This window comes from Sturnus vulgaris, chromosome 6, assembly GCF_052056855.1.
Source record: "Sturnus vulgaris isolate bStuVul1 chromosome 6, bStuVul1.hap1, whole genome shotgun sequence".
Taxonomy (NCBI): domain Eukaryota; kingdom Metazoa; phylum Chordata; class Aves; order Passeriformes; family Sturnidae; genus Sturnus; species Sturnus vulgaris.
In genome coordinates this window covers 25678071-25692304 of record NC_142248.1, presented here as the reverse complement: position 1 = coordinate 25692304, position 14234 = coordinate 25678071, and the positions used below count along the sequence as shown (strand labels likewise).

Sequence of the window (14234 nt, the reverse complement as noted above, 5' to 3'; positions counted from 1 at the left end):
GCTGATCCAACATACACACATGCTAGGAATCTGGTTCCAGGTTGCACCCTAGCTAGATGCCAGGCACCCACCAAAGCTGCTCCCATCATTCCAAATTTACCAAAAGACTCATGAGTGATGGGCAGGGAGGGATCACTCACCAATTACAGTCACAAGCAAAAGAGACTCGACTCGTGGAAATTAATTGAACTTGCTACCCATCAAAATCAGAGCAGGATAATAAGAAGTAAATCAAATCTTTAAAACACCTTCTCCCCACTCCTCCCTCCTTTCCGGGCTTAACTTTAGTCCTGAATCTCTACCTCATTCCCCTCAGCAGTGCAGGGAGATGTGGAATAGGGGTTACACCCAGTTCATCACGTGTTGTTTCTGCCATTGCTTCCTCCTCAAGGAGAGTCCATACCCCGCTGCAGCACGGGGTCCCTCCCACAGCAGACAGTCCTCCACAAACTTCTCCAATGTGAATCCTGTCCACGGGCTACAGTTCTTCATGAACTGCTCCAGCATGCATCCCTTTCCACAGGCTGCAGTACTTAAAGAAAAGGCTGCTCCATCCTGGGTCCCCCACATGGTCACAAGTCCTGTCAGCAAATCTGCTCCAGGGTAGGCTCCTCTCCCCATGGCTTTGGAGGACCCTCATAGGAGCCTGCTCCAGCACAGGCTTTCCATGGGATCCAAACCCTCTTTTGGGCATACACCTACTTCAGTGTGGGGCTCCTCCACGAGCTGTAGGTGGACCTCTGAACCCTCACAGATTTTCATGGACTACAGAGGCACAGCTACCTCACTATGGTCTTCACCACAGGCTGCAGGAAATTCCATCTCTGGCACCTGGAGCACCTCCTTGCCCGCTAGCCTTGGTGGCTGCAGAGCTCTTCCTGTCACATATTCTCACTCCTCTCTTCTCAGAGCGCTATTACCCTCATGCAGTAGTTTGTTTTTTTTCTCTTCATAGATATATTATCACAGTGGTGTTTCTACCATCATTCTTGGGCTCCATCTTGACCAGTGGTGGGTCCATAGTGGAGCACTGGTTCTGTCAGACATGGAGGAAGCTTCTAGCAACTTCTCACAGAACCCACCCCTTTAGCCCTCCTGCTACCAAAACTTGGTCACACAACTGCAATACAGCACCCTTGGTACTCAGCCATAAAGGGAATCTTCCAGATCACCAGCTTTTTGAGTTGCTCTTGCCAGCTCAAGTTTTGTTTAATCCTGTTTAGTTCAGTATTTATTTTAGTGGATATAATTTAGGAGAGGCCTAGTGAGCTTTCACAGCTACAGTTCTCTGAATTTATAGCCTGAAAACAACATCTATAATTCATGATGAACCACAATTGCTGGTATCCACACAACAAGACTTTACAATGCAGGTTCCAGCCTCCAATTTTAGAACTGCAGATCAGAGCAGTCTGCCTGGCTGTAATACTGGACTCTGAAGTACACAAAAAAAGCACTAATGCAGAGTTTGAGAGACTAGAACAGACTTGGCTCAATGCAATGGATAAAGCTGTGTATTCTTCCCTTTTAATTCCTGTCAGATACAGTGGAATACAAGACCAGAATTCAAGAACAATGCCCCTCAATGTACCACTTAAGCTATAGGCTCTGAGATGCAGTGATCAGTTCTGTAAAAAAAAACAAAAAAAACCCACTACACCAGGAAATATCATCTCCTCAGAGGAACTAAGGACACACACAAAAAAAATTAAAACCTGTTATATCAAATTCTAGGATCACACAAAGAAAAACTGCCAACCTCCCTAGGCAAATAAAACTTGGGCTGTTTATTACCATTGCACAAGAAAATTAAAAACATGGAAAAGTTAACTGAAAACAGAGACTGAAGGACTGGAGGGACATCTCTACACTAATAAGAAAAAATAAAAAGACTGACAGATATACCAAAGCATTTGTCTATAGAATATGAAAGATCATTGTCTGCCAAAGGTTTGGAGAAGCTACACAAGACTAAACACCTCCAACACTTAGAACAAAGGAACAGAGATAGAAGAGCAACTTTCTGATGCTAGGACAAGGGCTCTTAAGGGTAGCCTTAGTCCTCTTACAAAGTTACTATTGTTATCACCCAGACAAATTAACTTCACAGCACCCCCACCTGCTTCTGCTACCTCTAAAAAATAATTTAAAAAAAAATCTACAACTGGGATGTAATTAGCTATTCAGACTGGAAGGGACCCAAGAAGATTCCAGAATTTACACTACAAGCCAAAGCCTTATGTAAGTGGAAAATGAGCTGAGGCAACAGGGCAGGAGTTTATACTAAGCCTGTCCTGAGGATTTGCACCAAGGCTCAATCCTCCAGGTGACAGTCATTCATTCCTAGCATGACCCCTGGTCACTTGATGTAGACATACTGTTACAGTTACATTCTAGGTGAAGTTAGTTCTGGACCTTTCCATCCGTGAGGATCTAGCAAATCTGAGCCAACCACCTGCTACGAAGCAACATTCCTCTGAATGTCTTAATTCCCTGTAGTCTGCAACTGGGCACTCAGTCACAGTGTGCACCCAAAGAAACCCCAACAGGACAAAGTGATGAAGGTCCAGGTGAAACAAAAGTGATTCTGCTACCGGAAAGAATAAGGGAGCAATTACTTCACATGCAAAGCTAAAAGAAGTTACTAAACAAAGATGGAACAAGCATTAAGACTTGTTACTAGTAAGAAATATCAAGTCTAGTAGTTGAGTTATCAAAAGACAGTTCTATAAAAAGGATATAAAACATCGTATATCAATCTACTGTACAGCAGCTTTCTAATCTCTGCAGCAAAAAAAGCTAAAAAAAAAAAACCACAGTAAAAAAAACCAAAAACCCACACATGCCAAAAAAAAAAAAAAAAAGAGGACAGATAAGAACATGACAGAAAAAAATCTACAAAACTATGGACTTCACAGCAGCCAAAGAAAAGCTGCACATCCAACCCTGATGAATGTGGTGGTCTTTTAGGTTGCAGATGTAGGTAGCCTGCCCATAGGCTTGAGGCCCAAACAAACCATCTTCCACTTCACAGGTAGGAGGGTAAGAAATGCATCTGTCTTTTCAAACTACTACAGATCCACCAGAAGACACAAGGACATAGAAATAGTTCAGAGGATTTTTTCTACTTACTCCAGTCCATCTATAGCATCTTCTTCCTCCTCCGGGGATGAGTCAGTTTCCTCCAGATCTTTAGCCATCCCAGCTGGCATTTCCTCTAGGAGTTTTCATACAGCCCACTCCTAGTTGCAAGAGCAGTTACCTGCAACAAGGATTAAAAAGCTGAGCAGGACAGCTTGAGGTATCAGGTAACTATCACCTCCTGCCAGTACGTATTTCTCACAGGACTATCAACAAGTCTGTTAAACATATGTGATCTGTCAAACATCACCTCCGAGCCACGAGAGTGCAGAAAGAAGCATCATTTCCAGCAGATTATTTCGCACCTGCCCGTGAGAGCCACTCGGGCGCTTACCGGTAACGCGCGTCCCTGCCCCACCCTGCCCCGCCTCGGGTCGCAGACTCACGCCAGGCCGGCCCGGCTCCAATGGGAAACGCCCGCCAAGACCGGCCCGGCGACAGCCGGACACCGTAACGCCTCCACTGGCGCAGGAGCGGCCCTCCGGCCCGGAGGAGCGGCTACGGGCGGCCTACCCCGCGCCAGGCCAAGCACGGCGACCTCCGGCGGCCCCAGAAGAAGCAAGAGCGGCGGAGAACACCTAAGGCAGCAGGTCCCCGTGCTAGCCATACCTGCCCCCGCACAGCCGGGCCGCGCCGGGCCGGGCCGGGCCGGGCCGGGCCGGGCGCACCAGACAACCCCGGCCCCTCCCGCCGCTTCCCCGTTACTACAACAACCGACGGGCGGCGGCCCCGCCCCGGCGCACAGGCGGCCCCACCGCCTCACTGCGCAGGCGCGCTCGACTCCGCCCCCTGCCGGCGCTCCCAACTACTCCCGAGAGGTGGGCGGGGACGGAGGTGGGCCCGCCTCCCACGCGGCGAGGGATCCGATTGGCGGGAGGAGGTCAAACGTCACGTGGCGTGCGCATGGAGCGGCGCGCAGCGACCAATCGGAGCGCTGGGCGGTGGTGTGGGCGGGGCTCCGGTTTTCGCCGCGGGAGCGCCGCCGGTAACGAGCGGGGACTCGTCCTGGGCCTGGCGGGTGCGGTTCAAGCTAGCCGGGAGGATGAGCCGGTTCCTGAACGTGCTGCGCAGCTGGCTGGTGATGGTGTCGGTCATCGCCGCCGGGAATACCCTGCAGAGCTTCCGCGATCACGGCTTCCTCTCAGAGAAGCTATACACCGCCAGCCCCGGCCTCGGTAAGGGCCGCGCCGGCCGCCCTGGCGCCTGGAGGTCGCCTACCAGCTGCGGGCCTTGGGTCTCCTCGGGGTCCGACCTCTGGGGCCCAGGAGCTGCCTACTGCCCCGGCGTGCGCCTCTACGGCTGGGCTGGGGGTGACAGGCAGGGCCGTGCGTGGTCTCCATGTGCTCCCTCCTTCTTTACGCAGTGAACGGGCTCCAGGCTCGGACCTTCGGCGTCTGGACCCTGTTGTCATCAGTGATCCGCTGCCTCTGCGCAATCGACATCCGTAACAGGACGTATGTAAAGCAGCACTCGAGAAATCCATTGGTTTCCTTGCTAGACGCAGCCTGAGCTTAGGGGGCGGCACAGAGGAGGTGGGGAATCAAAAGCTATTCCTGAACTTTCTATAGTGTTGACAACATTCCCCTGAAGAAACTCAAATAGCAGTGTGGGATTTGTGTGATAGCTGCTGCCCCCTTCTTCCTCTGTGGGGACAGCCTGTGCGTTTGATTTCTGTTCTTAGCTCAGTCAGAAACTGGTAGATATGAGGCCTCTTACTGTCACCAATTTCTGAGCTCCACCTTGGAAATCATTTTCTGAATGGCGTTGCTGCTCTGTTAATTAAGGAATTGCTAATGCTATGGTGTAGTGTGACTGATGCTCAATACTTCTTGTACTGTGACAGCTCAGCTAAAGACTGGGACAGTTTTAGATGCCCCATTGCAGTGGTCTTAACTGGTTGCTTTCTTTTCTACTGACATCAAAGCCTGAGGAGCAGCCTGATGCTGAGTGCAAGACACACCATCTCTCCCTGTGCTAACAGAAATGTTTTTGAGAGGGGTTTCCAAACAAGTTGATTTGAGGTCTGTGCCAGACAAAGCCTTCATTGGAAGTTCCTAAAACACTTTTGTCACTGCTTCCCTCAGCCCCGCAGCAGAAGTCACTGTTCGCCTGGCAGTATGTGCTTGGATTGCTTAGGCTTATCTGAGGTAGAAGTGCAGGGGCTGGTATGTTTTTAGGGGGTGGTGGCAACACCAGTTACCAAGAATCAGTTGTTTCTTTGACGATTGTTTCTTGAACCCGCACCCTTTTCAACAGCTTTTGCCCATAGAGGGTAGCAGAGCACAGGTGAGGAGACATTGGGTGATGCAGCCTGAAGTCAGCCAAGATCACCCTAGATCTCTGCTCATCCAGTTCTCACTTTTTGGTGTGTGCAGATATTTCTCATTTCACTGGTGCCCTACTCATGTTCTCCCCTCTTCACCTTCCTTCGGACCAGATAAAGCCTGTGATTTTCAATGCGCCATTGAACATGCTGCCCCATTCTCCTCTCAGCTGTTGCCCAGGGAAATTTTGCACCTCACTAGGCAAGGGACAAAGTCCCCTCTGTGCTGCCAGTGAGAGCAAATAGGGCAGCATGCAGGTTTGCCTTTTTTTCCACTCAGCCACATTCATGCCCATAGTATGATATGATAACTTGCTTTTTTTCTGCTCTTCAACAGCCTCTATCACATCACACTCTTTACCTTCTTTTTGGCCCTTGCTCACTTCCTCTCTGAGGTCTTCATATACCACACTGCAGCCTTGACAATTGGAGTTATGGCACCTCTCATGGTAGCAAGTAAGTAGAGCTCTGCATCCTCCCCTGCATACTCCTTGGAGCTATGACACCCCAGAAAAACTCCCCATGCAGCTATGGGCTGAGGGGTTGGTGGGAGGGGATGCCTTATCTCTTGTCCAGCCTTTTCTACACAACTCATCCTGTATCTCTATCACAGGTTTCTCTATTATGGGGATGTTGATTGGGTTGCAGTACCTGGAAGTAGAAGCGCTTTCAAAAAACAAGAAGAAAAACTGAAGTTGAGGGCTTTTTGTAGGTCGGTGTCATCTTCTACTTTCACTGCCAGACTTCCACAAAAGCTCAGCTGAACTTCTCCAGAACACTAGTCCTGCTGGTGGGTCAATGTTGGACTCTGTCGATCACTGTCATTACTAAGTTGTTTTTGTCTTGTCCAGGCAACATTTCAACTGACTGATGTCAAAGACCAAGTCCCAGAGGAGTTTGTATCAAAGCTTATGGGAGGCAGTTGGTGACTGACTCCCTGGGTAGCAGGCAAAGTCTCTGGCATGCCCAGAGCACTAAGGACTTCTCTCCCAGTGTACTTGTGGGGACAAGGTGCAGAAGAACTATCCAGGATTTGCTGAATAATTTGCACCAGAAAGAGAGAATGGGTGCTACCCCTGGCACTGCCGTGTAACTTGCATGTGTGTGTTCCCCAGGGGCCATTTCTAATAAATGACAAAAAACTGCAGTGGGCTATGTTTGTCTTTCTGCTACACAGCAGTGGGTAGAAGATCAGAGCCAACAGCACCTTCCACTGTATGTTGCAGAATACCTCATCTCTCTTTACAGCAAACCTACCTTACCCTGACCTTGCCACAAAGTTCCAGTCTGACTGCTCATGTAACACACATGAAGAGGGTTGTTGATGCTCTCTCTTCTGTAGCATACTGGTGACAGCAAACTCAAACTTTGAATCTGTGAGCAAGGACTGAGCTTCCTGTGTAGTGAGTTATAACTACAGAAGATGGAGAAAACAGGAACAGGTTCCTTAGACCTAGAGAAAATAATGCCCAAAGCAGTGGACAGCACACAGAACACAGGAAAAAAAAACAGCAGGAACTCCTAGCTGGGAAGACAATTCTCACGCAGAAGAAAAAGGGAACAAAGGGAGGAAAAGAATACAGCAGTAGCACAGGGTAGAAAGATTTTTCCATTCTGCAGAAGACTTCAGGCTATTTAATGAGCCACATGTAGACTGTTTTCAACCATTTAATATGAATGTGTCAGATTTCATTTTACACTGCAAATGTTTATATTTTACATTGAAATTTCTATTGAAAATCATTGTAAACCCCCATCCTCAATCCCAGGCCATCACAGATAGGACTTCCATCATAGAATATGCTGAATTGGAAGGAGTTTATCAGGATCACAGTCCAACTCCTGGCCCTGTACAGGACACCTTAGAATCACACCATGTGCCTGAGAGTGTTATCTAAGCACTTACTGAACCCAGGCTATATCAAAATGTAGTGTATCCAAAAAAAGTTTAAATTTCACCAAAAAAATGTTTTGTCAAGAATAGTTTGTCAGAGAGGAGTATTTTTAACCATTCCACCTCAGTACAGCTTCTGTCCCCTGCCTCCAATAATACATCAGTAACTGCTTGATTTAAGGCATATAAGGATACTTGATGTCTCCAGCAGAAGTGAGATGCTGGAAAGGATGGAGAAGTGATAAAGGGATCTACAGTTGCGTTTAGAAGACAAACAGCATACAGCTGGGCAGTGTCTATAAGACACAAATGCTGGTACAGTGGGCACCTTCTGCTGTTCTCTATTATGAAGTGGGAAGCTTCCACCAGAGCAAAGCCGGATTCCCATCATACCCCTCTCTGTGGCTGTGAAGAGCAACACAGCCTTGGGTGGTTTTCTCAATATAACACTTCACAAAAGTTTTTATGAAGTGTTGAAACATGCAAAAGGTGCTTTATTGTTAAGGAGGAAGACAGAGTCCTCAACCCGGGGAAACTGTAGTTTGACTCACTTTTATTGCTAATGTAGTGATGAGCTAGTCCTTGCCTTGAGCTAGAAGGATCTCTTAATTACTCCTACTATGTAGGAACACTAGGACAACCCCAGTGAATTTTGAGCAGAAGTTTATCCAGGTTAAGAGTGCTTCATCTGGGAAAGCCAAATAATAAAAGAAGAGCTGGCAGTAGCTGGTGCACTGCTTTGCACTTGCTGGTAATGTACTGAGGCCTGTACTACTACCTGTGCAACACAGAGCATAATGGGAACCAAGGCAGAGCAATCTCTTTTCCCTAGAGTTAGCTCTTCCAGGGCTGCTCATAGAGTAAGTGTGGTCCAGCTTCTGCCTTTTATGTCACAGCCACATCCAAGGTGCCACCATCATGCTCAGGGTTAGCCTGGTACTTTGGCTTTTCTCTCAGCACATGTGCTTTTTCCAAGCATATATGGTGGGAGTGGGGGGACACAGCGGATTTTCCCAGCTTTTCCTCCCAAACCAAAACAGCAAGATGCAAAGATAAAACTGATGAAAGCAACCTCCGTCTTGTTTTGCTCTTTCACACTCTCCACAAGCAGTTCACAGGGCTCCTTGTCCTGAGGCTGCCCCCTCCCACGGTGTGCATGTCACAGGAGGATGGTGCATGTAGAAAAGATGGGAATAAGGGGGGCTGTATCTCCCAGCTTTGCCACCCCTTCATTTCACAGCCGTGATTCTTCAAGGACTATGGGATTAGTGTAGGCTTCTGGCAACACTTTCTGCAAGTCAGAGAAAACCAATATGGTTAGGATCCTGGCTGGTCAGACCCTGGGTAGTTTATAGCTTCCTGCTAGTGCAGAAATCCCCAAAGAAGAATTGCCATCCTCAGAGACTGCTGCTGATTCCCTCTTCCTTCTCTAGCCACTTTGACTACCCAAGCAAGGGGCACTGGGGCAGCAGGGCAGTGCAACATCCAACTTTTTAAGCTACGTGCTGTAGTCCTCAAACCATTTCTAATTCACGGTGGGGCTGATACCACCAGAGGTAGCAGACCCACAGCCAGCTCACCAACATTTCACTGTGACACAAGCTCAGCCTCAAAGCATGAAGTTGCTGGGCCAGTTCCCTGAGCAAGAGAAGGTGCTGGGAACTCCTTCATGCCATGAGACAGCACAGTGTCTGTGCAAACACCAGAGATTTTGCTTTCTTTACATCCTCAGGAGGCTCAGCACAACCACTAGCTCCCCTGTGCTCTTACTCCAGCGTGTCTGAGGCCTCTTCAATTCCTAGACACATCTTGCTCATCTTCAAGTCTTTTCATCCCCATCCCCACTGCCCATTGAAGTGCTGCACCGTCTGTCCTGCATCTTCCCTTTCCCCAACTTGGATTTATGGCTGAGATAATTCCCCAGAGTGGTGCATTCTTCCAAGTTCACTGCTCTAAAAGAGATGTAAGAAATAAGAGGCAAACATACAAGAGATTTTTCACCATAAATCCTGTAGAAGAACTAGCCTAATTTCTGGAAACCTTAAGATGGAGGGAGCTTTTCCCAGAGGAAAAGCAAGTAAAATGGAGATTGCTACCCAATTATCACCCTATCCTCAGCTTCATGGAACAGCCAAACTGCAGCAATTACAGTTCAGCTTTCCTGGGTGGAGTTTGACAAGCTCAGCTTCTGAGCCTTTCTGGGGTGTATTAGGATTAAACTTGAGACTTCTTCCCCTAGTGGATTTCTGATACCTCTCAAGTTCTGATTCTGCTTACAGCGAGACAGCCCAGCTGTCACCAATTCAGAAGACAGCACACAGACTTGTAAGGATGAATGTGGAGTTTTCTGCAGCCTGGGCTCTGAGTTTACTCACTGTAGGGCAAGACTGACATCTGAGGCAGAAATCAGAGGTGCACAGGAAAGAGGTTCACATCTCCTGTGCAGTTCAAGAGAAATCCAGTCAGCATGGAAGCAAGAGATATGAAACAGTCTCATTTTGAGCAGGCTCTTACACAATCTGTAGGTGAAAAGGTTTTACAGAAGTCAGCAGCAATATCCTAAAGCAGAGGAGTGAGATAAGGAAAGCTTCAAAGAGACGTCTGGAAGCAAAAGCCAAGAAGTGCAAAGAGGGAACTTCAGCAAGCAGGAAGGGTAGGGAGATGCATGAAGTAGTGCCAGAGGTAGGAATAAGGTGAAATCTGCATTTAGACTTCGGAAACCACCAGAACACACCATGGAAGCACTCAAGCAGCTCAGAACAGGCTCCCCAAGCACCTCTGGGGTCTCAGCACCAGTCATCTGTTGTGGAGCTACAGGAGTCAGACAGCCTGCAGGACTCCACCACCTTGGGAAAGGAAGGCTGCTCTCACAGCTTTGAGTCACAGTATTGGAAAAGGGCACACAGATTGCCTGCCTATGGCTTTGGAATAGGAAAAGGCTGCTTGCCACACAGTAAACACAGAAATTTAGTAGGGAAGTTTGGGAAGCAGAGAAACGCACATTGTTTGTGCCTATGCACAAAATTCTAGCATTGTTTTATTGACAGTATTTCACTACAGGCTAAGCATGGTGCAGCTTCCAACAGAATCCAGTAAGCTGCTGAGGGTGGGTGCTTGTCCCAAACAAACTATGGAAGATCAGCAAAGATGCTTTTTCTTAATACAAAGAAACAATACAAAAAGGTTTGCGTGGATGCTGAAAATCACAAGCAAATGAGCACAAGCACTACACAGCGTATTTGTGAGTATAATGTATGTGCGGGATCAAGTGACACTACTATGAAATCTTGAGGCACAACACTGGAATGGCTTCAGATGCATTTACAACAAAGGCAGCACACAACAAGCGTCATTTTCATGTAAAACAGGCATTTAATCCAAATGTCCTGAGATACAGAAAGCTAACCCAGCTAGAGCTCTGGGAACTCAGGCAGACAAAAGTGGGAAGGATGGTTGGGACCACACTACAGCTTAATTAATAGGGGACAAGGTGTACACAATGCCATTAGCCTAATTTAACCTACTAACTGCAATATTTGTCTAATTATAACCATAGCAGATGAGGGCACCAATAGAAGACAAATTGCTACACAGCCAGTGGTACAGTACTTCAATGGAAAGTGAGATTTGCACAGGTCTACAGCTCTGCATGCTCTGGAAGCTCACGGCTGACTCTGAGTCTTCTCCTTGCAACAACCACAGAATTGTTTAGGCTGAAAAAGACCCTCAAGAGTCCAACCATTTACCCAGCACTGCCAAGTCCACCACTAAACCATGTCTCTAAAAACCACATCTATATGTCTTATAAATACCTCCAGGGACGGTGACTCAAACATTTCCCTAAGCAGCCTGTTCCAATGCTTGACAACCTTTTCGGTGAAGAAATTTTCCTAATACCCAATCTAAATCTCCCATGGTATAACTTGAGGTTGTTTCCTCTTGTCCTGTTTCTTGTTACTTGGGAGAGGAGACTGACCCCCAGCTCACCATGACCTTCTTTCAAACAGTTGTAGAGAGCAAAAAGGTTCCCCTTGAGCCTCCTTTTCTCCAGGCCAAACAACCCCAGCTCTCTCAGGTGCTCCTCGTAGGACTCGTGCTCCAGACCCTTCACCAGCTCCATTGCCCTTCTCTGGATATGCTCCAGCACCTCAATCAATGTCTTTCCTGTTGTGAGGGGTCCAAATTTGAAAAAGGACTCAAAGTGTGGCCTTACACAGGGAGACAATGCCTGCCCTGGTCCTGCTGGCCACACTATTTCTGACACAAGCCAGGATGCAAGAGCTGTTGACCAGCACACCCAGGTCCTTTTCTGCTGGGCAGCTTTCCAGCCATTCTGTCCCCAGACTGTAGCACTGCCTGGGGTTGTTGTGACGCAAGTGCAGGACCTGGCACCTGACCTTGTCGAACCTCGTACCACTGGCCTCAGCCCATGGATCCAGCCTATCCAGGTCCAACCCTCTAACAATACTCCTGCCCAACTTGGTGTTTGGTCTGCAAACTGTCTAAAGGTGAACTCTATCCCCTCATGCAGGCCATTGACAAAGACATTAAACAGGACTGTCCCCAGTACTGAGCCTTGGGGCACAGCACTAGTGACCTGACACCAGCTGGATATAACTCCATTTACCATCAGTCTTTCCCTGCCCATGGGACTCTTCCTTATCCTTCTATCAAAGCATAGCAGCTTCATGGTCCCTGTAGAACATGCCCTAATCTTAGCAGGGTTAAGGTTGGTTTTCCCAATCAACTCACTCTGCTTTTACCTGTTAATCCTACTGGCTGTGGCCCTAAATGATACACACAGTTGTTCACACTTTGAAAAGCAAAGAGTAGCATGGATAACTTAGTAGACCAGCCTGCCAGTGTGAAGCAGAGGACAGTGAGTAGTAAAGCATACTACCCCAAGCAACAGCTGAGAAAATGCAAAGTACCACTGAGATTCACAGATCAACAAGCACAGAGCTTTACAATTTTCAGGCATTCTTATACCACAAGGCACCAACCCAATGACTCTGTTCTTGCTACATGTTTTTAAATTTCCTCCTTGAAGTTGCCCATGCACCCTGGCTGTAATCAAAGCCAATTCTTTACAGTTTCTGGTATCACCTCCAGCCAAGAATCTGGACTGTAAAAATAATGCCAGAGAAGTGGCTCCAAATGTCTGCACCTACTCTCCCTAACAAATGACTGACAGTTCAGTTCTCCATTTGCTCCAGCACCAGGTTTTGCTTTGCTACACCTAGCTGAATCCCTACATCTCTGTCTGGCATGAGTCTGGGGGGATCTCCACTCTGTTCTTGGAGGCTGTCTTGTCTTTCCTGTCAGCTGAGAAGACCAGAAAGACTCTTGATACTCTACAGCCATTGCAGTCACCCCAGAAATGCCATTGGTTTGGTGCCTGTGCCACCCTGTGAGTGTTCAGAGAAGTAGATTAGTACAATTGTCCTACCTTGGTGTGTTTAAGCTAGTGAGCAGGAGTGGGAATTGATGGGGTTAGAGTTACAAGCTACAGTCCCATAATCCGTGATCTGATTGCTGCCTTGGAGTCTCTGTAATGATAGTCACAAGTCACCATCCCAGAAAATATGGAGGCAAGAAGGAAGAGAAATGAAAGCAGAGGAAAATTAAAGAGAAACAGGCAACAGAAGAAACCAGTAAAATCACCCAAGCATGTGTAAGGTAGCTGTGGCACATAGAAAAACTCCAGTACCTGACTTCATCAGAGCTCTCCACAAAGGCAGCACACAATGCCCAAGCCTAGCTGGCTGATCCCCTGGCCGAGGCATCCATCTTAGTGCAGAACACCAGACTCAGCCTACCTTCAGTCAGTCGAGCACCTGCAGTTGGTTGTTAAGTCTGAGAATACTCAGGTAAGCTAAGCCATGTGGAGGACACATTTGGGGCTGTGGTGGGGTGTGCAACATGACTTCCTCAGAGCATGTCTCCTCAGGGGGAAGGAGCTGCCAGCAAAGTTTTTGACTGACTGAGACCTGTTATCTCACACACATCCTTCTGGTTCTTACTACCAGTCAGTTCTGGAGACTTTTAGGATTATAAAAATGACATTGCACCACCTTTGCTTTGGTCACAATGCTCTTCCCCATGCAGCAGCAAGCTCTTGCAAGAATATTTAGACTGAAAAAGATTCATACTAAAAATGGCTTAGGTAAAAATGTACAGTTCATCTGATGAGAAAAATGTCTGACAAAGGGAAAAGGATCTTACTACTAGAAGGCATCATCTTCACTGCCAAAGGACCTCAGGCCCTTTCCTGGGCCTTCCACATACATGTTATGAATTTAACTCACAGTGCCATCAGCATTGGAGGAGGGCAGCACTGTCTTCTGAATAGGGCTGACTCAAGACCGCAGAGAACTGAGATTTTCACACTTTGCTAGTTATGGTTGCCAATGGTTGCCTGAATGTTGAGTGGCTATCTCTGCTAACATCCTAGAAGAGGAGCCCAGAGCAATATGGAAAATAGCCTCAAGCAACCAGTCCCCTCCCTTTCCCTGCAGAGAGAGCTTCTGACAGTATCCACTGCGTTAGTTCACCAGAGGCCTTCTCCCATGTGCAAACAACTGCATTTATTGCACAGTATGCCACAGGGACATTACCCCCCAAGCTCTGGTGTGCAAGTATTAACTAGAAGCCTTGTCAGCAGCACTATGCAAAGTGTGAGCAAAGGTTGCTCAAGCCCTCACTTAGGCTTTGTCACCTTAGCCTCTTCCAGTCACATACCCTGAGCCCTGCTTGGCTGCTGATGGCAAAGAGTAAGAGAAATAACCTGCCAACCTAGGGGCCTAGACTGATAGTTACTCAGCTCCAGAAAGGAGCAATGCACTGAAGGCCTCAACACATTGTCAAGTGAGAGAA

General features: G+C 47.6%; 3 protein-coding genes across 19 annotated transcripts in view; 1 reads left to right on the top strand and 2 right to left on the bottom strand.

Moving 5' to 3' along the window:
• Nucleotides 1-3864, bottom strand: part of TTLL5 (tubulin tyrosine ligase like 5) — a 120472-nt gene extending 116608 nt beyond the window's left edge. For 9 of the 10 annotated variants that reach the window (XR_015804633.1, XR_015804634.1, XM_014890043.2 and 6 more), the window contains exons 1-2: nt 3751-3864; nt 3133-3262 (exon numbers count right to left, since the gene is read on the bottom strand). Coding sequence is in view for 8 of the 10 variants with exons in the window: in XM_014890043.2 (XP_014745529.1) it covers nt 3133-3212 (80 nt within the window). In the remaining 2 variants the exon portion in view is untranslated. Of the gene's footprint in view, nt 1-3132; nt 3338-3750 lie in introns of those variants that run through there. The other variant, XM_088167366.1, reaches the window with a different exon arrangement.
• Nucleotides 3865-3989: 125 nt separating this feature from the next.
• On the top strand, nt 3990-6611 carry ERG28 (ergosterol biosynthesis 28 homolog). The gene is made up of 4 exons (XM_014890150.2): nt 3990-4316; nt 4505-4595; nt 5802-5920; nt 6078-6611. Exons 1-4 carry the CDS (start codon nt 4184-4186, stop codon nt 6155-6157), a joined length of 423 nt encoding a protein of 140 aa, XP_014745636.1. The 5' UTR covers nt 3990-4183; the 3' UTR covers nt 6158-6611.
• Nucleotides 6612-7114: 503 nt separating this feature from the next.
• Nucleotides 7115-14234, bottom strand: part of FLVCR2 (FLVCR choline and putative heme transporter 2) — a 34169-nt gene continuing 27049 nt past the window's right edge. For 2 of the 8 annotated variants that reach the window (XM_088167362.1, XM_088167365.1), the window contains 2 exons: nt 12808-12907; nt 7115-9877 (listed from right to left, as the gene is read on the bottom strand). In XM_088167362.1, coding sequence (XP_088023488.1) covers nt 12818-12907 — 90 coding nt within the window. In that variant the 3' untranslated portion in view covers nt 7115-9877; nt 12808-12817. The remainder of the gene's footprint in view (nt 9878-12807; nt 12908-14234) is intronic. The other 6 variants (XR_015804630.1, XR_015804631.1, XR_015804632.1 and 3 more) reach the window with 6 other exon arrangements.

Excerpts from the sequence above, each read along its gene's own strand:
- ERG28 (XM_014890150.2), top strand. The coding sequence starts at position 4,184 with ATGAGCCGGTTCCTGAACGTGCTGCGCAGCTGGCTGGTGATGGTGTCG. Across the intron at positions 4,317-4,504 it reads CACCGCCAGCCCCGGCCTCG|TGAACGGGCTCCAGGCTCGG; the intron begins GTAAGGGCCGCG and ends TTCTTTACGCAG. Across the intron at positions 4,596-5,801 it reads ATCGACATCCGTAACAGGAC|CCTCTATCACATCACACTCT; the intron begins GTATGTAAAGCA and ends GCTCTTCAACAG.